This window comes from Ranitomeya imitator, chromosome 5 (assembly GCF_032444005.1).
Source record: "Ranitomeya imitator isolate aRanImi1 chromosome 5, aRanImi1.pri, whole genome shotgun sequence".
NCBI lineage: Eukaryota > Metazoa > Chordata > Amphibia > Anura > Dendrobatidae > Ranitomeya > Ranitomeya imitator.
The window spans coordinates 170,077,779-170,100,959 of record NC_091286.1 but is presented as its reverse complement, the minus strand read 5'-3'; the positions used below and the strand labels follow the sequence as shown (position 1 = coordinate 170,100,959).

The 23,181-nt window shown below is 46.5% G+C and overlaps 1 protein-coding gene across 1 annotated transcript in view; it reads left to right on the top strand.

Annotated features, from left to right (window-relative positions):
• Nucleotides 1-16,355: 16,355 nt before the first annotated feature.
• LOC138681637 (saccharopine dehydrogenase-like oxidoreductase) overlaps nucleotides 16,356-23,181 on the top strand; it is a 155,877-nt gene continuing 149,051 nt past the window's right edge. Inside the window, exons 1-2 of the mRNA XM_069769312.1 lie at nucleotides 16,356-16,962; nucleotides 20,292-20,401. Coding sequence (XP_069625413.1) covers nucleotides 16,764-16,962; nucleotides 20,292-20,401 — 309 coding nt within the window. The 5' untranslated portion in view covers nucleotides 16,356-16,763. The remainder of the gene's footprint in view (nucleotides 16,963-20,291; nucleotides 20,402-23,181) is intronic.

The following is a 23,181-nucleotide window of genomic DNA, read 5'->3' as shown; positions in this document are numbered from 1 at the left end:
CAGAGCATATATGGCACAGCATTATAAGGGGCATCTATGGGGCCATAATGAACGGTGCAGAGCATATATGGCACAGCATTATAAGGGGCATCTATGGGGCCATAATCAAAGGTGCAGAGCATATATGGCACAGCTTTATAAGGAGCACCTATGGGGCCATAATCAAAGGTGCAGAGCATATATGGCACAGCATTATAAGGGGCATCTATGGGGCCATAATGAACGGTGCAGAGCATATATGGCACAGCATTATAAGGGGCATCTATGGGGCCATAATCAAAGGTGCAGAGCATATATGGCACAGCATTATAAGGAGCATCTATGGGGCCATAATCAAAGGTGCAGAGCATATATGGCACAACATTATAAGGGGCATCTATGGGGCCATAATCAAAGGTGCAGAGCATATATGGCACAACATTATAAGGAGCATCTATGGGGCCATAATCAAAGGTGCAGAGCATATATGGCACAACATTATAAGGAGCATCTATGGGGCCATAATCAAAGGTGCAGAGCATATATGGCACAGCTTTATAAGGAGCACCTATGGGGCCATAATCAAAGGTGCAGAGCATATATGGCACAACATTATAAGGGGCATCTATGGGGCCATAATCAAAGGTGCAGAGCATATATGGCACAACATTATAAGGAGCACCTATGGGGCCATAATCAAAGGTGCAGAGCATATATGGCACAACATTATAAGGAGCATCTATGGGGCCATAATCAAAGGTGCAGAGCATATATGGCACAGCATTATAAGGAGCATCTATGGGGCCATAATCAAAGGTGCAGAGCATATATGGCACAACATTATAAGGAGCATCTATGGGGCCATAATCAAAGGTGCAGAGCATATATGGCACAACATTATAAGGAGCATCTATGGGGCCATAATCAAAGGTGCAGAGCATATATGGCACAGCATTATAAGGAGCATCTATGGGGCCATAATCAAAGGTGCAGAGCATATATGGCACAACATTATAAGGAGCACCTATGGGGCCATAATCAAAGGTGCAGAGCATATATGGCACAACATTATAAGGGGCATCTATGGGGCCATAATCAAAGGTGCAGAGCATATATGGCACAGCATTATAAGGAGCATCTATGGGGCCATAATCAAAGGTGCAGAGCATATATGGCACAACATTATAAGGGGCATCTATGGGGCCATAATCAAAGGTGCAGAGCATATATGGCACAGCATTATAAGGAGCATCTATGGGGCCATAATCAAAGGTGCAGAGCATATATGGCACAGCATTATAAGGAGCACCTATGGGGCCATAATCAAAGGTGCAGAGCATATATGGCACAGCATTATAAGGGGCATCTATGGGGCCATAATGAACGGTGCAGAGCATATATGGCACAGCATTATAAGGGGCATCTATGGGGCCATAATCAAAGGTGCAGAGCATATATGGCACAGCATTATAAGGAGCATCTATGGGGCCATAATCAAAGGTGCAGAGCATATATGGCACAACATTATAAGGGGCATCTATGGGGCCATAATCAAAGGTGCAGAGCATATATGGCACAACATTATAAGGAGCATCTATGGGGCCATAATCAAAGGTGCAGAGCATATATGGCACAACATTATAAGGAGCATCTATGGGGCCATAATCAAAGGTGCAGAGCATATATGGCACAGCTTTATAAGGAGCACCTATGGGGCCATAATGAACGGTGCAGAGCATATATGGCACAGCATTATAAGGGGCATCTATGGGGCCATAATCAAAGGTGCAGAGCATATATGGCACAACATTATAAGGAGCATCTATGGGGCCATAATCAAAGGTGCAGAGCATATATGGCACAGCTTTATAAGGAGCACCTATGGGGCCATAATCAAAGGTGCAGAGCATATATGGCACAGCATTATAAGGGGCATCTATGGGGCCATAATCAAAGGTGCAGAGCATATATGGCACAGCATTATAAGGGGCATCTATGGGGCCATAATCAAAGGTGCAGAGCATATATGGCACAACATTATAAGGAGCACCTATGGGGCCATAATCAAAGGTGCAGAGCATATATGGCACAGCATTATAAGGGGCATCTATGGGGCCATAATCAAAGGTGCAGAGCATATATGGCACAGCATTATAAGGAGCACCTATGGGGCCATAATCAAAGGTGCAGAGCATATATGGCACAACATTATAAGGAGCATCTATGGGGCCATAATCAAAGGTGCAGAGCATATATGGCACAACATTATAAGGAGCATCTATGGGGCCATAATCAAAGGTGCAGAGCATATATGGCACAGCTTTATAAGGAGCACCTATGGGGCCATAATGAACGGTGCAGAGCATATATGGCACAGCATTATAAGGGGCATCTATGGGGCCATAATCAAAGGTGCAGAGCATATATGGCACAACATTATAAGGAGCATCTATGGGGCCATAATCAAAGGTGCAGAGCATATATGGCACAGCTTTATAAGGAGCACCTATGGGGCCATAATCAAAGGTGCAGAGCATATATGGCACAGCATTATAAGGGGCATCTATGGGGCCATAATCAAAGGTGCAGAGCATATATGGCACAGCATTATAAGGGGCATCTATGGGGCCATAATCAAAGGTGCAGAGCATATATGGCACAACATTATAAGGAGCACCTATGGGGCCATAATCAAAGGTGCAGAGCATATATGGCACAGCATTATAAGGGGCATCTATGGGGCCATAATCAAAGGTGCAGAGCATATATGGCACAGCATTATAAGGAGCACCTATGGGGCCATAATCAAAGGTGCAGAGCATATATGGCACAACATTATAAGGAGCATCTATGGGGCCATAATCAAAGGTGCAGAGCATATATGGCACAACATTATAAGGAGCATCTATGGGGCCATAATCAAAGGTGCAGAGCATATATGGCACAGCATTATAAGGAGCATCTATGGGGCCATAATCAAAGGTGCAGAGCATATATGGCACAACATTATAAGGAGCACCTATGGGGCCATAATCAAAGGTGCAGAGCATATATGGCACAGCATTATAAGGAGCATTTATGGGGCCATAATGAACGGTGCAGAGCATATATGGCACAACATTATAAGGGGCATCTATGGGGCCATAATCAAAGGTGCAGAGCATATATGGCACAGCATTATAAGGAGCATCTATGGGGCAATAATGAACGGTGCAGAGCATTCTATATGGCACAGCATTATAAGGAGCATCTATGGGGCAATAATGAACGGTGCAGAGCATTCTATATGGCACAGTTGTATATGGAGCATCTATGGGGCAATAATGAACGGTGCAGAGCATTCTATATGGCACAGTTGTATATGGAGCATCTATGGGGCAATAATGAACGGTGCAGAGCATTCTATATAGCACAGTTGTATATGGAGCATCTATGGGGCAATAATGGACGGTATGGAGCATCTATTTTTATTTTTGAAATTCACCGGTAGCTGCTGCATTTTCTACCCTAGGCTTATACTCAAGTCAATAAGTTTTCCCAGTTTTTTGTGGCAAAATTAGGGGGGTCGGCTTATACTCGGGTCGGCTTATACTCGAGTATATACGGGTAATTCTTTTTATAGCTTGATATAGATAGGGCGATTCTGAACGTGGCATTGCCAAATATGTGTATTTTTTTTAATTGTTTCATTTTGAATGGGGGGGGGTGATTTTAACTTTTATTTTTTAAATATTGTTAAAAACATTTTTTTTACTTTTCACTTGCATCAATAGTCTCCATGTGAGACTAGAAGCTGCAATAACCCGATCGCCTTTGCTACACACAGGCGGTAATCAGATCGCACGTGTGTAGCAGAAATGCTCACTTGCTATGAGCGCCGACCACTGGCTTAGCCTTTCCTGTCTAGTTTACAGGGGGACCCCAGAAGAAAATTGACATTGGGTCCCCCTATAAAATCTAACCAGCAAAGGCTAGGCAGATAACTGCAGGCTGATATTAATAGCCTAGGAAGGGGCCATGGATATTGGCCCCTACCAGACTAAAAACATCAGCTCTAATGCTCTAATCCGAACCAGAAAAAGTGCAGCTATAAGATGCACCGACTCTGGTTTTTAGTCTTGCTCTTCCCACTAGCCCTATAGCAGTGGCAAATGTGGTGATGGTTGGGGGAGGAGGTTGATGTCACCTTTGTATTGTCAGGTGACATCAAGCCCCGAGGTTAGTAATGGAGAGGTGTCAGTAACTCCATAGTGATATTATAAATACACAGGCACCCACAATAAAGTAATTTATTTGAAATAATGACACCAACTATTGAATCTAACTACTGAATCTAAATTAAACCATACTTACCAAACGCCTAATCCACTGATGCCAATGTCTCCTGCAACAAAAATAAAATAATAAACCACAATATTCCTCACCTGTCGGCAGAGAAGATAATCCATAATGTCCCACAACGATCCTGATGACTGAGATGTGACTGTTCTCAAAGACAGCCAGCGATACACTGACAGGAGGCAATCGCTCCTGCAGTGTATCACTGAGCTGTCGTGAGAGAGTTCACCAGAGTTCATCAGATGATCAGCTTCGGTGATCTCCCTTAGGTCACCACTGCTGTGTAAAAAAGGTTCTCACGCAGCAGTGGTGCCGTGAGAGCATCGGAGCTGATCAGCTGATGAACTCCGGTGAAGTCTCTCACGGCAGCTCAGTGATACACTGACAGGAGGTAATTGCTCCCGCAGTGTATCACCAGCAGCCGGGTAGCAGACATTCGTGATTACGTGGACTATGGCGGACATGTGAGTATATGGTGGATTTTTTTTATTTTTTATCTAGGAGACATGAACATCGGGGATTAGGCATTACGTGAGTATAATATTTTTTATTTTATTTGGCTATGTATGTAATTATTTTACATTTTTTTAAGCGTCTCCCATCAGCAGCTCCTGCCATCACTGTTCTCAGTGACACATAGGCTTATGGGAGTTGTTTCATCCGTCCACGAGTGCTGACCTGCGATAAGCGTTTTACCGCGGGTCACAGTCACAGCTGCGGGGTCACGCTAACATCTGACAGCATGGCCCCGCAGCCCTCTGACGGTCTTACCAGGGGTAGCGTTACCACCGATAAGAACCAGCGCACCGGTGATTCCCATGCTGTCATCTGTATGACAGCATGGGAAACACCCACCAAAGAAAGCCGGTAAAAACCGCAAACAAAAACTCGGCAAATCCGCAAACATTTTTATACCTGCATTTTTGCTGCAGATTTGACTGAATCAATTGAAGTCAATGTGTGTAAAACGCTACAAAACCACACAAAGAATTGACATGCTGTAGAAAAAAAACACACTACAGATACTCTAAGGAAATTTACTGATCATGTGCCCAACACTTCAGGATTGTCATTGAAATAGCCTGCATAAGGGTTTCCATAGCGTTTTTAGCCCATTTCCTCGTGGAGAAAACGTATAAAAAATGCGCCGAGTACACACACAGTATTTGCAGCAGATTTTACTGCTACAAGGACCAGCGTGTTGGCAGGAGAAATACTGAGAATTAACTAAATTACTATTTTAGCATGCCAGAAAAAATAGACTGTTATCTATATATTGACTTTTGAATTTAACCCCTTTACCCCCAAGGGTGGATTGCATGTCAATGACCAGGCCAATTTTTACAATTCTGACCACTGTCCATTTATGAGGTTATAACTCTGGAACGCTTCAACGGATCCCAGTGATTCTGACATTGTTTTCTCGTGACATATTGTACTTCATGATAGTGGTAAAATTTCTTTGATATTACCTGCGTTTATTTGTGAAAAAAAAAACAGAAATTTGGCAAAAATTTTGAAAATTTCGCAATATTCCAACTTTGAATTTTTATGCAATTAAATCACAGATATATGTCACACAAAATACTTAATAAGTAACATTTCCCACATGTCTACTTTACATCAGCACAATTTTGGAACCAAAATTTTTTTTGTTAAGGAGTTATAAGGGTTAAAAAATTTTACGACACCATTTTTTTTTAGGGACCACATCTCATTTGATGTCATTTTGAGGGGTCTATATGATAGAAAATACCCAAGTGTGGCACCATTCTAAAAACTGTACCCCTCAAGGTGCTCAAAACCACATTCAAGAAGTTTATTAACCCTTCAGCTGTTTCACATGACTTTTTGGAATGTTTAAATAAAAATGAACATTTAACTTTTTTTCACAAAAAATTTACTTCAGCTCCAATTTGTTTTATTTTACCAAGGGTAACAGGAGAAAATGGACCCCAAAAGTTGTTGTACAATTTGTCCTGAGTACGCCGATACCCCATATGTGGGGGTAAACCACTGTTTGGGCGCATGACAGAGCTCGTAAGTGAAGGAGGGCAATTTGACTTTTCAATGCAAAATTGACAGGAATTGAGATGGGACGCCATGTTTGGAGAGCCACTGATGTGCCTAAACATTGAAACCCCCCACAAGTGACACCGTTTTGGAAAGTAGACCCCCTAAGGAACTTATCTAGAGGTGTGGTGAGCACTTTGACCCACCAAGTGCTTCACAGAAGTTTATAATGCACAACCGTAAAAATAAAAAATCATATTTTTTCACAAAAATTATCTTTTCGCCCCCAATTTTTTATTTTCCCAAGGGTAAGAGAAGAAATTGGACCCCAAAAGTTGTTGTACAATTTATCCTGAGTACGCTGATACCCCATATGTGTGGGTAAACCACTGTTGGGCGCATGGGAGAGCTCAGAAGGGAAGGAGCGCCGTTTGACTTTTCAATGCAAAATTGACAGGAATTGAGAAGGGATGCCATGCTGCGTTTGGAGAGCCACTGATGTGCCTAAACATTGAAACCCCCCACAAGTGACACCATTTTGGAAAGTAGACCCCCTAAGGAACTTATCTAGAGGTGTGGTGAGCACTTTGACCCACCAAGGGCTTCACAGAAGATTATAATGCAGAGCCGTAAAAATAAAACAAATTTTTTTTTCCCACAAAAATTATTTTTTAGCCCCGTTTTGTATTTTCCCGAGGGTAACAGGAGAAATTGGACCCCAAAAGTTGTTGTCCAATTTGTCCTGAGTACGGTGATACCCCATGTGTGGGGGGGAACCACCGTTTAGGTGCATGGGAGGGCTCGGAAGGGAAGGAGCGCCATTTGGAATGCAGACTTAGATGGAATAGTCTGCAGGCGTCACATTGCGTTTGCAGAGACCCTAATGTACCTAAACAGTAGAAACCCCCCATAAGTGACCCCATATTGGAAACTAGACCCCCTCAAGGAACTTATCTAGATGTGTTGTGAGAACTTTGAACCCCCAAGTGTTTCACTACAGTTTATAAAGCAGAGCCGTCTAAATAGAAAATCTTTTTTTTCCCACAAACATTATTTTTTAGCCCCCAGTTTTGTATTTTCCCAAGGGTAACAGGAGAAATTGGACCCCAAAAGTTGTTGTTCAATTTGTCCTGAGTACGCTGATACCCCATATGTTGGGATAAACCCGTTTGGGCACATGGGAGAGCTCGGAAGGGAAGGAGCACTGTTTTACTTTTTCAACGCAGAATTGTCTGGAATTGAGATCGGACGCCATGTCGCGTTTGGGGAGCCCCTGATGTGCCTAAACAGTGGAAACCCCCCCAATTATAACTGAAACCCTAATCCAAACACACCCCTAACCCTAGTCCCAACGGTAACCCTAACCACACCTCTAACCCAGACACATCCCTAACCCTAATCCCAACCCTATTCCCAACCCTAAATGTAATCCAAACCCTAACTTTAGCCCCAACCATAACTGTAGCCTTAACCATAGCCCCAACCCTAACCCTAGCCCCAACCCTAACCCTAACTTAAGCCCTAACCCTAATGGGAAAATGGAAATAAATACATTTTTTTAATTTTTCCCTAACTAAGGGGGTGATGAAGGGGGGTTTGATTCACTTTTATAGCGGGTTTTTTAGCGGATTTTTATGATTGGCAGCCGTCACACACTGAAAGACGCTTTTTATTGCAAAAAATATTTTTTGCGTTACCACATTTTGAGAGCTATAATTTTTCCATATTTGAGTCCACAGAGTCATGTGAGGTCTTGTTTTTTGCGGGACGAGTTGACGTTTTTATTGGTAACATTTTCGGGCACGTGACTTTTTTGATCGCTTTTTATTCCGATTTTTGTGAGGCAGAATGACCAAAAACCAGCTATTCATGAATTTCTTTTGGGGGAGGCGTTCATACCGTTCCGTGTTTGGTAAAATGGATAAAGCAGTTTTATTCTTCGGGTCAGTACGTTTACAGCGATACCTCATTTATATCATTTTTTTATGTTGTGGAGCTTTTATACGATAAAAACTATTTTATAGAAAAAATTATTATTTTTGCATCGCTTCATTCTGAGGTAATTCAATTACCGTCTTTTGTTCTCTCCTTCCTAAACCCGACATGATATGAGACATGGTTTACATACAGTAAACCATGTCTTCTCTCCATTTTTTTTTGCATATTCCACACTACTAATGTTAGTAGTGTGTATATGCAAAATTTGGCCGTTCTACTAAATTAAAGGGTTAAATGGCTGGAAAAAATGGCGTGGGCTCCCGCACAATTTTCTCCGCCAGAGTAGTAAAGCCAGTGACTGAGGGCAGATATTAATAGCCTGGATAGGGTCCACGGTTATTGCCCTCCCCCCCCCCCCTGGCTAAAAACATCTGCCCCCAGCCACCCCAGAAAAGGCACATCTGGAAGATGCGCCTATTCTGGCACTTGGCCACTCTCTTCCCATTCCCGTGTAGCGGTGGGATATGGGGTAATGAAGGGTTAATGCCACCTTGCTATTGTAAGGTGACATTAAGCCAAATTAATAATGGAGAGGCGTCAATTCTGACACCTATCCATTATTAATCCAAAACTAGTAAAGGGTTAAAAAAATACACAAACACATTATTAAAAATTATTTTAATGAAATAAAAACAAAGGTTGTTGTAATATTTTATTGAACGCCCAATCCAATCACTGAAGACCCTCATTCTGTAACAAAAAAAACATAATAAACCAACAATATCCTCACCTTCCGCAGATCTGTAAAGTCCAACGATGTAAATCCATCTGAAGGGGTTAAAATATTTTGCAGCCACGAGCTGTGCTAATGCATTGATGCTCGTGGCAGCAAAACCCCGGGGAATGAAGGTAAAGTAGGTCATTGACCTATATTTACCTTCATTTGCGGTGAGGCGCCCTCTGCTGGTTGTTCCTAGATCGTGGGAACTTTCCTAGAAAGCTCCCTGGCTCGAGTTCATAAGAGGCGCCCTCTGCTGGTTGTCCTCATATGAACTCGAGCCTGGGAGCTTTCTAGGAAAGTTCCCACGATCTAGGGACAACCAGCAGAGGGGGCCTCACCGCAAATGAAGGTAAATATAGGTCATTGACCTACTTTACCTTCATTCTCCGGGGTTTTGCAGCAAGGAGCATCGCTGCATTAGCAGAACTCCTTGCTGCAAAATATTTTAACCCCTTCAGATGGATTTACATCGTAGGACTTTACAGATCTGCGGAAGGTAAGGATATTGTTGTTTTTTTTTTTTTGTTACAGAACGAGGGTCTTCAGTGATTGGAATGGGCGTTCAATAAAATATTACAACAACCTTTGTTTTTATTTCATTAATATAATTTTTAATAATGTGTTTGTGTATTTTTTAACCCTTTCCTAGTATTGGATTAATAATGGATAGGTGTCATAATTGACGCCTCTCCATTATTAATTAGGCTTAATGTCACCTTACAATAGCAAGGTGACATTAACCCTTCATTACCCCATATCCCACCGCTACACGGGAATGGGAAGAGAGTGGCCAAGTGCCAGAATAGGCGCATCTTCCAGATGTGCCTTTTCTGGGGTGGCTGGGGGCAGATGTTTTTAGCCAGGGGGGGCCAATAACCATGGACCCTCTCCAGGCTATTAATATCTGACCCTTAGTCACTGGCTTTACTACTCTGGCGGAGAAAATTGCGCGGGAGCCCACGCCAATTTTTTCCGCCATTTAACCCTTTAATTTAGTAGATAGAACGGCCAAATTTTGCATATACACACTACTAACATTAGTAGTGTGGAATATGCAAAAAAAATGGTGATATGAAATGGTTTACTGTATGTAAACCAGGTCTCATATCATGTCGGGTTTAGGAACGAGAGAGCAAAAGCCGGTAATTGAATTACTGGCTTAACCCCTTCCCGACCCATGACGCCACGTAGGCGTCATGAAAGTCGGTGCCAATCCGACCCATGACGCCTATGTGGCGTCATGGAAAGATCGCGTCCCTGCAGATCGGGTGAAAGGGTTAACTCCCATTTCACCCGATCTGCAGGGACAGGGGGAGTGGTAGTTTAGCCCAGGGGGGTGGCTTCACCCCCCCGTGGCTACGATCGCTCTGATTGGCTGTTGAAAGTGAAACTGCCAATCAGAGCGATTTGTAATATTTCACCTATTATAACGGGTGAAATATTACAATCCAGCCATGGCCGATGCTGCAATATCATCGGCCATGGCTGGAAACACTAATGTGCCCCCACCCCACCGATCGCCCCCCCAGCCCTCCGATCTGTCCGGTACACTGCCCCGCTCCCCTCTGTCCTGTGCTCCGCTCCCCCCCGTGCTCTTGTCCGCTCACCCCCGTGCTCCAATCACCCCCCCGTGCTCCGTTCCACCCCCCCCGTGCTCCGTTCCACCCCTCCCGCGTTCCGATCCACCCCCCATGCTCCGATCCCTCCCCCCCGTGCTCCTCCCCCACCCCATCATACTTACCGATCCTGCCGGGGTCCGTCCGTCTTCTCCCTGGGCGCCGCCATCTTCCAAAATGGCGGGCGCATGCGCAGTGCGCCCCCCGAATCTGCCGGCCGGCAGATTCGTTCAAAGTGCATTTTGATCACTGAGATGTAATCTATCCCAGTGATCAAAATAAAAAAATGATAAATGACCCCCCCCCCCTTTGTCACCCCCATAGGTAGGGACAATAAAAAAATAAAGAATTTTTTTTTTCCACTGTTAGAATAGGGCTAGGGTTAGGGTTAGGGTTAGAGCTAGGGTTAGGGCTAGGGGTAGGGCTAGGGTTAGGGCTAGGGTTAGAGCTAGGGTTAGGGTTTTGGTATGTGCACACGTATTCTAGTCCTCTGCGGATTTTTCCGCTGCGGATTTTATAAATCCGCAGTGCTAAACCGCTGCAGATTTATGGCGGATTTACCATGTTTTTTCTGCGCATTTCACTGCGGTTTTACAACTGCGGTTTTCTATTGGAGCAGTTGTAAAAAGGCTGCGGAATCCGCAGAAAGAAGAGACATGCTACGGAATGTAAACCGCTGCGTTTCCGTGCAGTTTTTCTGCAGCATGTGTACAGCGATTTTTGTTTCCCATAGGTTTACATTGAACTGTAAACTCATGGGAAACTGCTGCGGATCCGCAGCGTTTTCCGCAGCGTGTGCACATACCTTTAGAATTAGGCTATGTGCACACGGTGCGGATTTGGCTGCGGATCCGCAGCGGATTGGCCGCTGCGGATTCGCAGCAGTGTTCCATCAGGTTTACAGTACCAAGTAAACCTATGGAAAACCAAATCCGCTGTGCCCATGGTGCGGAAAATACCGCGCGGAATCCGCAGATGAAATCCGCGGAAAATCCGCAGGTAAAACGCAGTGCCTTTTACCCGCGGATTTTTCAAAAATGATGCTGAAAAATCTCACACGAATCCGCAACGTGGGCACATAGCCTTAGGGTTAGGGTTGGAATTAGGGTTGTGGTTAGGGTTGTGATTAGGGGTGTGTTGGGGTTAGTGTTGGAGGTAGAATTGAGGGGTTACCACTATTTAGGCACATCAGGGGTCTCCAAACGCAACATGGCGCCACCATTGATTCCAGCCAATCTTGTATTCAAAAAGTCAAATGGTGCTCCCTCAATTCCGAGCCCCGACGTGTGCCCAAACAGTGGTTTACCCCCACATATGGGGTACCAGCATACTCAGGATAAACTGCGCAACAATTACTGGGGTCCAATTTCTCCTGTTACCCTTGTGAAAATAAAAAAATGCTTGCTAAAACATCATTTTTGAGGAAAGAAAAATGATTTTTTATTTTCACGGCTCTGCGTTGTAAACGTCTGTGAAGCACTTGGGGGTTCAAAGTGCTCACCACATATCTAGATAAGTTCCTTGGGGGGTCTAGTTTCTAAAATGGGGTCACTTGTGGGGGGTTTCTTCTGTTTAGGCACACCAGGGGCTCTGCAAACACAACGTGACGCCCGCAGACCATTCCATCAAAGTCTGCATTTCAAAAGTCACTACTTCCCTTCTGAGCCCTGACGTGTGCCCGAACAGTGGTTTACCCCCACACATGGTGTATCAGTGTACTCAGGAGAAACTGGACAACAACTTTTGGGGTCCAATTTCTCCTGTAACCCTTGGGAAAATAAAAAATTCTGGGCTAAATAATTATTTTTGAGGAAAGAAAACGTATTTATTATTTTCACGGCTCTGCGTTGTAAACTTCTGTGAAGCACTTGGGGGTTCAAAGTGCTCACCGCACATCTAGATAAGTTCCTTTCGGGGTCTAGTTTCCAAAATGGGGTCACTTGTGGGGGGTTTCTACTGTTTAGCCACATCAGGGGCTCTGCAAACGCAACGTGACGCCCACAGAGCATTCCATCAAAGTCTGCATTTCAAAACGTCACTACTTCACTTCCGAGCCCCGGCGTGTGCCCAAACAGTGGTTTACCCCCACATATGGGGTATCAGCGTACTCAGGAGAAACTGGACAACAACTTTTGGGGTCAAATTTCTCCTGCTACCCTTGGGAAAATAAAAAATTGCAGGCTAAAAGATCATTTTTGAGAAAATAATTTTTATTTTTTATTTTCATGGCTCTGCGTTATAAACTTCTGTGAAGCACTTGGGGGATCAAAGTCCTCACCACACATCTAGATTAGCTCCTTTGGGGGGTCTAGTTTCCAAAATGGGATCATTTGTGGGGGATCTCCAATGTTTAGGCATACAGGGGGCTCTCCAAACGTGACATGGTGTCCGCTAATGATTGGAGCTAATTTTCCATTTAAAAAGCCAAATGGCATGCCTTCCCTTCCGAGCCCTGCCGTGCGCCCAAACAGTGGTTTACCCCCACATATGGGGTATCAGCATACTCAGGACAAACTGGACAAGAACATTTGGGGTCCAATTTCTCCTATTACCCTTGGCAAAATAGGAAATTCCAGGCAAAAAAATCATTTTTGAGGAAAGAAAAATTATTTTTTATTTTCATGGCTCTGCGTTATAAACTTCTGTGAAGCACCTGGGGGTTTAAAGTGCTCAATATGCATCTAGATAAGTTCCTTGGGGGGTCTAGTTTCCAAAATGGGGTCACTTGTGGGGGAGCTCCAATGTTTAGGCACACAGGGGCTCTCCAAACGCGACATGGTGTCCGCTAACAATTGGAGCTAATTTTCCATTCAAAAAGTCAAATGGCGCGCCTTCCCTTCCGAGCCCTGCCGTGTGCCCAAACAGTGGTATACCCCCACATATGAGGTATCGGCGTACTCGGGAGAAATTGCCCAACAAATTTTATGATCCATTTTATCCTATTGCCCATGTGAAAATGAAAAAATTGAGGCTAAAAGAATTTTTTTGTGAAAAAAAAGTACTTTTTCATTTTTACGGATCAATTTGTGAAGCACCTTGGGGTTCAAAGTGCTCACTATGCATCTAGATAAGTTCCTTGGGGCGTCTAGTTTCCAAAATGGGGTCACTTGTGGGGGAGCTCCAATTTTTAGGCACACGGGGGCTCTCCAAACGTGACATGGTGTCCGCTAAAGAGTGGAGCCAATTTTTCATTCAAAAAGTCAAATGGCGCTCCTTCCCTTCCAAGCCCTGCTGTGCGCCCAAACAGTGGTTTACCCCAACATATGAGGTATCAGCGCACTCAGGACAAATTGTACAACAACTTTCGTGGTTCAGTTTCTCCTTTTACCATTGGGAAAATAAAAAAATTGTTGCTAAAAGATAATTTTTTGTGACTAAAAAGTTAAATGTTCATTTTTTCCTTCCATGTTGCTTGTGCTGCTGTGAAGTACCTGAAGGGTTAATAAACTTCTTGAATGTGGTTTTGAGTACCTTGAGGGGTGCATTTTTTAGAATGGTGTCACTTTTGGGTATTTTCAGCCATATAGACCCCACAAACTGACTTCAAATGTGAGGTGGTCCCTAAAAAAAATGGTTTTGTAAATTTCGTTGTAAAAATGAGAAATCGCTGGTCAAATTTTAACCCTTATAACTTCCTAGCAAAAAAAAATTTTGTTTCCAAAATTGTGCTGATGTAAAGTAAACATGTGGGAAATGTTATTTATTAACTATTTTGTGTCACATAACTCTCTGGTTTAACAGAATAAAAATTCAAAATGTGAAAATTGCGAAATTTTCAAAATTTTCGCCAAATTTCCGTTTTTATCACAAATAAACGCAGAATTTATTGACCTAAATTTACCACTAACATGAAGCCCAATATGTCACGAAAAAACACTCAGAACCGCTAGGATCCGTTGAAGCGTTCCTGAGTTATTACCTCATAAAGGGACACTGGTCAGAATTGCAAAAAACGGCAAGGTCTTTAAGGTCAAAATAGGCTGGGTCATGAAGGGGTTAAAAGCTATCTCGCGCTGGATGAAATATTAATATATATACATATGTGTCTCACTGACATATATATATATATACCTATTCTATGTGTACACATTTATTCTACCTATTCTACTGGAAGCTGTCAGTGTGATTTTACTGTACACCGCACTGAATTGCCGGCTTTTCTCTCTAACAGCGCTGCGTATTTCTCGCAAGTCACACTGCTTGTCCGTGTGTAATCCGTATTTTTCACGCTTCCATAGACTTTCATTGGCGTATTTCTTGCGCAGTACGGTGACAAACGTAGCATGCTGCGATTTTCTACGGCCGCAGAAAGCCGTATAATACGGATCAGTAAAATACGGCAGATAGGAGCAGGGGCATAGAGGATAATTGTGCCGTATGTTTTGCGAGTTTTACGGACGTAGTTTCTGCGCTCTTACGTCCGTAAAACTCGCAAGTGTGACTCCGGCCTTACCCTCACCCTATATTGTCTGAGTAGCATTACACCCACATTAAAGGGCGTTCGGTGGGACGACCCTTGGTCCAGGCGGTTTTGCCCCCCCATGTCTCCACAATTCACTTTCTGTGCTGTCACTTGCATTTGTTTCTGTCCATTGGAATGGCTGAAAAATGCAAAACCAGAAAGAAATGACATCCAGCAGATTTGGAAAAAAAAACACTTTAAGGCCATGTTCACACGATCCTTTTTTTCATGCGGAACCGCCGCGATTTTCCTGCTGCGGGTCCGCAGCTGTTTTCCATTCAGGGTACATTACAATGTACCCAATGGAAAACAGGAACTGCTGTGCCCACATTGCGGAAAATCGCAAAAAAAGCCGCGCTGAATAGCTGCAGTAAAAAAGAAGTACCATGTCACTTCTTTTTGCGGAACTGCAGCGGTTCTGCACCCATAGACCTCCATTGTGAGGTCAAACCCGCAGTAAAACCCACAGATGAAAAAAATATCTGCGGGTTTTCTGCGGTTTGTGGTGCAGAACCGCTGCAGTGTGGCTGCCCCCCGTGCTCCAATCCCACCCCCCCATGTCCCAATCCCACCCCCCCATGCTCCGATGCCACCCCCCCCCCCGTGCTCCGACGCCCCCCCCCCCCCGTGCCCTAATCTCCCCCCCTTATACTTACCGGGCCTCCCGGTGTCCGTCCGTCCGTCCGTCTTCTCCCTGGGCGCCGCCATCTTCCAAAATGGCGGGCGCATGCGCAGTGCGCCCGCCGAATCGGCCGGCAGATTCGTTCCAGGCACATTTTGATCACTGAGATAACCTCACAGTGATCAAAATAAAAAAAAGGTAAATGCCCCCCCCCCCCCCTTTATCACCCCCATAGGTAGTAACAATAATACAATAAAAAAATATATATATTTTTTTTCCCCACTACTGTTAGAACTAGGGTTAGGGGTAGGGTTATGGTTAGAACTAGGGTTAGGGGTAGGGTTAGGGTATTTTCAGCCATTTTAACGCTAAAAAAAGTTCCTAGAAAACACACAGAAACTGCACTAAAAACCGCATCAAAAAACGCACCTGCGTTTTCTGCCAAGAGCTGCGGTTTTTAGTGCAGAAAAAACAGCAGGGAAATCAGGAACGTGTGAACATGGCCTGAAGGTTCACATCTGCAAGGAAAGAATGAGTAATGCCGAAATCTCACTCACTTTTACTTCCGTAAAACGCTGCAAAAACATAACAAGTAAACAATGTGTTAAAATGAGATTCAGATGAACCACGGACAGGGCCACGGGCAGTGTCTGCACTAACGGACACGTTCAGAGAAAGCCACAGACGGGCGAATTCACACTCTGCTCGGGTCACTATATTCTGTGGCCTTGCGGTTCGGTCCCGTTTTCAGGGAAATCAGAGGGAACCCGTCAGACAGCAATGCAGTGTGAACAGGGACTAAACTGACCCCGGCGGCCCCATGACATTCACCAGCTGCTTCCGTTTGCCAGTGACACGGATCGCTTGTGTACATGAATCCCGTCCGTCTGCTCACGTGTTTACAGCCACTGACACAGAACAGCTGCCCTGCCCTCACTGCCGTGCCCGGTAAAGCCTCGCCCATCTGGCGCTGCCGCCCGCACCAGTCAGTCACACACTCTCAGCGCAGTCACTATGGCGTCCAGAGCCTCCAGCCGGCCGTACCAGATCGTCGTATTCGGGGCCTCCGGCTTCACCGGGCAGTTCGTTGTGGAGGAAGTGGCCCGAGCGGCTGATGGCGAGGACTACAGAGGCCAAGAGCTGCGCTGGGCTGTGGCCGGCCGGAGCAAGAAGAAGCTGGAGGACGTGCTGAGCTGGGCCGCGGACAGGATGGGTGAGTGACAGGACGGCGGCCACTGGGGGGCGCACTGACCGGTGCTGCTTCTGACGGCAGCAATGGGCACAACTTCCTTCAAGTGGCTGACAATCAGCTGGTGTGGGACTACAAGGCTCAGCATGCCATGCTGGAGAACTACAGGTTGCAGCCAGCTGTGCTCCTAGGTCACAGGGTCCCGCACAGAGCCATATTGGGGTCTCGCTAGTCATTGTCCGGCTGGGCGTCCTGCTTGGCATGCTGCACTCGAGGCTCTGCCCTGGATATCCTCTATATCTGCAGAGCAGGGGGCCGCTCGCCGTCATGCCCCCCGTTATCCTTGTATCCCACAATCAGCCATATTGGGGTCTCGCTAGTCATTGTCCGGCTGGGCGTCCTGCTTGGCATGCTGCACTCGAGGCTCTGCCCTGGATATCCTCTATCTGCAGAGCAGGGGGCGCTCGTCCGTCATGCCCCCCGTTATCCTTGTATCCCACAATCAGCCATATTGGGGTCTCGCTAGTCATTGTCCGGCTGGGCGTCCTGCTTGGCATGCTGCACTCGAGGCTCTGCCCTGGATATCCTCTATATCTGCAGAGCAGGGGGCCGCTCGCCGTCATGCCCCCCGTTATCCTTGTATCCCACAATCAGCCATATTGGGGTCTCGCTAGTCATTGTCCAGCTGGGCGTCCTGCTTGGCATGCTGCACTCGAGGCTCTGCCCTGGATATCCTCTATATCTGCAGAGCAGGGGGCCGCTCGCCGTCATGCCCCCCGTTATCCTTGTATCCCACAATCAGCCATATTGGGGTCTCGCTAGTCATTGTCCGGCTGGGCGTCCTGCTTGGCATGCTGCACTCGAGGCTCTGCCCTGGATATCCTCTATCTGCAGAGCAGGGGGCGCTCGTCCGTCATGCCCCCCGTTATCCTTGTATCCCACAATCAGCCATATTGGGGTCTCGCTAGTCATTGTCCGGCTGGGCGTCCTGCTTGGCATGCTGCACTCGAGGCTCTGCCCTGGATATCCTCTATATCTGCAGAGCAGGGGGCCGCTCGCCGTCATGCCCCCCGTTATCCTTGTATCCCACAATCAGCCATATTGGGGTCTCGCTAGTCATTGTCCAGCTGGGCGTCCTGCTTGGCATGCTGCACTCGAGGCTCTGCCCTGGATATCCTCTATCTGCAGAGCAGGGGGCGCTCGTCCGTCATGCCCCCCGTTATCCTTGTATCCCACAATCAGCCATATTGGGGTCTCGCTAGTCATTGTCCGGCTGGGCGTCCTGCTTGGCATGCTGCACTCGAGGCTCTGCCCTGGATATCCTCTATATCTGCAGAGCAGGGGGCCGCTCGCCGTCATGCCCCCCGTTATCCTTGTATCCCACAATCAGCCATATTGGGGTCTCGCTAGTCATTGTCCAGCTGGGCGTCCTGCTTGGCATGCTGCACTCGAGGCTCTGCCCTGGATATCCTCTATCTGCAGAGCAGGGGGCGCTCGTCCGTCATGCCCCCCGTTATCCTTGTATCCCACAATCAGCCATATTGGGGTCTCGCTAGTCATTGTCCGGCTGGGCTGCTTGGCATGCTGCACTCGAGGCTCTGCCCTGGATATCCTCTATATCTGCAGAGCAGGGGGCGCTCGTCCGTCATGCCCCCCGTTATCCTTGTATCCCACAATCAGAGCCATATTGGGGTCTCGCTAGTCATTGTCCGGCTGGGCGTCCTGCTTGGCATGCTGCACTCGAGGCTCTGCCCTGGATATCCTCTATATCTGCAGAGCAGGGGGCGCTCGTCCGTCATGCCCCCCATTATCCTTGTATCCCACAATCAGAGCCATATTGGGGTCTCGCTAGTCATTGTCCGGCTGGGCGTCCTGCTTGGCATGCTGCACTCGAGGCTCTGCCCTGGATATCCTCTAAATCTGCAGAGCAGGGGGCGCTCGTCCGTCATGCCCCCGTTATCCTTGTATCCCACAATCATGGGATTAGGGGGGTCTCCGGGAACTAGTGAGGCTGAAACCCCCCAGTCCGCACAATCCCTGGTCTCCAGAGGTAAACGCTGCCAGTCTGTGTCTGCTGCGACCTTCCACCCGGGATTTCACCCGTTGAGCGTTGTCTGCCGCCTTTGTGCCCGATCTTGGGTTTAGGCCACTGGTAGAATATTTTTCCGCCACAGATTACGATGCAGATTGGGCTGTGGATCTGCGGAGAAAATCTGCAGCTTTCACGGCTTATGGAGCAGGAGAAACTCCGTAGGATTTAATGGGGTTGTCCATCCCGGCCCTCTTCTGCATCGGGAGGAGGCGGCACTGATGATGCCGTGTCTGCACATCGGCAGGTATAGCACACCCGCCATGCTACAGAGACCTAACGTCATCAGCTCCGATTACCTGCCGATGTGGAGGGGCAGTCAGACTACTCGCTGACCACACATTAGATACTGTAGATCGTGGGCATGGGGCACCTGATGAATTTCAGCATGCCCAATCCATTCCTTGGAGAGGTGATGGCAGAAGTGACAGTGTGGTCCTGCATATTTAAGAGGGTGTAAGGCTGGTTTCACATTTGCGGTGGTGTCCACAGTTTTTCTGACGCGTACGTCAGCATTCGTCTTGATTTCCTAGCTTTTACATTGTAGAGGCAGGTGCATGCGTATTTTGTCGGTGTGCGGCTGAGCGCGGTTGACGCACCATGTTAGAATTTTTTTGGCGTCAAATTTCCGCCGCCATACGCATGTGGATGCTTGCGGAAGGAGTGCGTAAAAAACGCATTACAGTCTATAGGAACGCAAGGACATGCGTTTGCACAAGGATCTATATACAGAAATCCCATGAGCGTGTCAAGGAAATTCTCCTTGAAAATTTTTTTCATAACAAACGCATGCGCATAAACAACATGAACGCATGCAAAAAACGCATGTAAATGTTGCTTTTTTATCCGTCCTGCGTAAATTGATGCGCATAAAAAACGCAGCGTTATCATGCGTTTTGCCATGCGTTTGCGGTTGTGTACGAAACGCTGCGGACTCAACCGCAAATGTGAACCTAGCCTTAGATCTAGGGGACCTGAGAACCTGCAGAGCCGTATGTATAATGCCTGTGCTGCAGGAGAAGAGCCACATCCTGCATCTGACGGAGCGCGCTGCTACCATTACTTTTAGTCTTGTATGGTAAAGGTCCCATGCTCTAGACTAAGGCTTATAGGTGGTATAATGAGGCTTTATCGGTATCATTAATTGCTTGTCTTCTTCCGCACCGCCAGCCTGTATTATAGAACAGTTCCGGGTTTTTTAGCCATTATAGAACTAACCGTAACTTCGTACCAGTCACTGCTTCTATCCATTATTCATCTGTAGGAAAGCCCCAGCTGAAGTCCATTGACATTCTAATCTCCGATGTTGGTGATGAAGCCTCCCTCGCTGAGATGTGTAAGAAGGCCTCTGTTGTTCTGGACTGTGTGGGACCAGTAAGTATCACACTGAAAGGACAAATGGAAACTACATGGAAAAATGGAATACTATGTGACATCTGATCGGCTACATGTCTGTTGGTTATTAGCTTGTTTAGACAGGCCAACTTGCGATGCTGATGCTCACAGAATAATCAGTGATAAATTGTTCAGTGCACTTACTGTGTCATTGTTATCAACAGCACATGCCCTTTTGCAGAGGCGTAGCTAGGGTTTCAACTTAGGGGGGCAAAACATTTGAGTGGGCCCCTAACCAGCAACCCCTGATTACAGCTATGGTTGCACTCTAATTGTGAATAGTGGAACCTCAGAATATGACCGTGCTGTTATTGAAAGTAAATCTACATACAAAAACAAACATTGATTTTACCGCCATAGTGTGACGATATGCAACTTTTATGGTTGCAATACTCTGAATGCCCCTATAACAATACAGTAATGCTTAAGTGCCCACTTTACATTTAATAATGTCCCCTAAGTTTCCTCATGTACTGCTCCATTATACACAGTATGGTGAGCTCAGAGCTTCCATATACACAATATAAGGCCCCCACAGCTCCCCTATACACAGTATGGTGAGCTTAAAGCTTCCATATACACAATATAAGGCCCCCACAGCTCCCCTATACAGAGTATGGTGAGCTCAAAGCTTCCATATACACAGTATAAGGCACCCACAGCTCCCCTATACACAGCATGATGATTCTATAACTCCTCGATACACCGTATGATGTTCTCACTGCTCCCCTTTACACAGTATAATGCTGACAGAGCTCCACTATAGAAAGTATAATGCCCCCCAGAGCTCCCCTATATACAGTGTACTGGGCCAACAGCTCCCATATGCCGTCACAGTTCCCTATACACAGTATGGTGGGTCCACAGCTCCTTTATACACAGTATGATGGGCCTGCAGCTTCCGTCAAACAGTATGATGTCACTCACAGTTCTCCTGTATAAAGTATGATGTGGCCACAGCTTCCTTATACACAGTATGATGGGCCCGCAGCTCCCTTATACACAGTATGATGGGCCCAGAGCTCCCTTATACACAGTATGATGGATTTCACCTGCGTTTTTACACCTGTGGATTCCTATATAGGAGCAGGTGTAAAACGCTGCAGAATCCGCACAAAGAATTGACATGCTGTGGAAAATACAACGCAGCGTTTCTGTGTGGTATTTTCCACACCATATGCACTGCGGATTTGGTTTTCCATTGGTTTACATGGTATTGTACAATGCAAGGAAAAGTGCTGTGAATCCGCAGCGGCCAATCCGCACCATGTGCACGTAGCCTGAGAGTGAGAAAAAGGCCCGAACGAGGCTCCCATAGACTCACATTGATTAGTGACCTCTGTGCTGCTCCATGAAACACTGGAGCAGCGGACAGGTCACAAACTGCAGGCGACGGAGCCGAGCAGAGACAAAAACAGATGAAGACACCAGAAGGTGAGTATCAGACAGGAGGCAGGGGACGTGGATTTTCAGCACCGCACCAGCAATGAAATAAAAAATAATGCTGGAGTGGTGCTGTAAATGTGATGCAGCTCTTGGTTACTGTATGGGGGCTTCGTATACTAATACTCATAAAAGACCCAGGTGGTACCTATAAAAAGCCCCCCACCCCCCATCTCCAGCCTCCCCAGACAGCAAATATTACGTGATGGAGCACATATAATATCATAACAAAACATTATAATATTCAGCCCCCAGTGACCTGTTCCCCCTCCCCCACTTAAGCCCCAATGCCCCCATCAACTCACATCCACCCCCTCAGTGCCCTGTCCCACCTCACCCACCTTCAGCCCCCACAACACCCCCATGGTCTCACATTCACCCCCCAGTGCCCTGTCCCACCTCACCCACCTTCAGCCCCCACAACACCCCCATGGTCTCACATTCACCCACCAGTGCCCTGTCCCACCTCACCCACCTTCAGCCCCCACAACACCCCCATGGTCTCACATTCACCCCCCCCAGTGCCCTGTCCCACCTCACCCACCTTCAGCCCCCACAACACCCCCATGGTCTCACATTCACCCCCCAGTAGCTGTTTTTTCCGGAACCCATGACAGCACACCTGAGAGACGGATCTGCCCAGCCAGGACAGGAAACCTACAGAAATAAAAGGGCGGTACCTCTCCCTCGCTTCAGTTGGGTTACAGAGCATGAGAGGTCCACCGGTTAGTTTACATGGAAAACAAACACCACATTATATCAACAATAAACACCCAAACTATGGTGCACATCCAAGAGGTGAGAAGGAGGGGGGAATATACAGGTTCTGTCATGGGTTCCGTAAAAATCTGCTACCGGTAAGTAACCTTGGTGTTTTCCCTTCACACATGACAGCACACCTGAGAGATTTTTCGAGAAATGAAAACATCTTAGGGAGAAACCACCGCTTGTAGCACCCTTCTACCAAAGGATAGGTCAGCCGAGGACAGATTCAGTCTGTAGTACTTAAAGAAAGTAGACGTTGAGGACCGGGTAGCGGCCTTACAGATCTGATAATTGATACTTCTGCCTTTTCTGCCCAGGAAGTAGCCATGGCTCTGGTGGAGTGAGCCTTGATGCCTTCAGGAACCGGAGCGCCACTCGCAGAGTAGGATAAGCTAATGGCCTAACTGATCCATCTGGCAATGGTGCCTTTAGATACCCCATAACCATTTCTGCTACCCTGGAAGGCTATGAATTGGAATTCATCTTTCCTCCATTGACTAGTCATGGACATGTACTCTAACATGGACCTCCTCACTTCTAAAATATGGAAT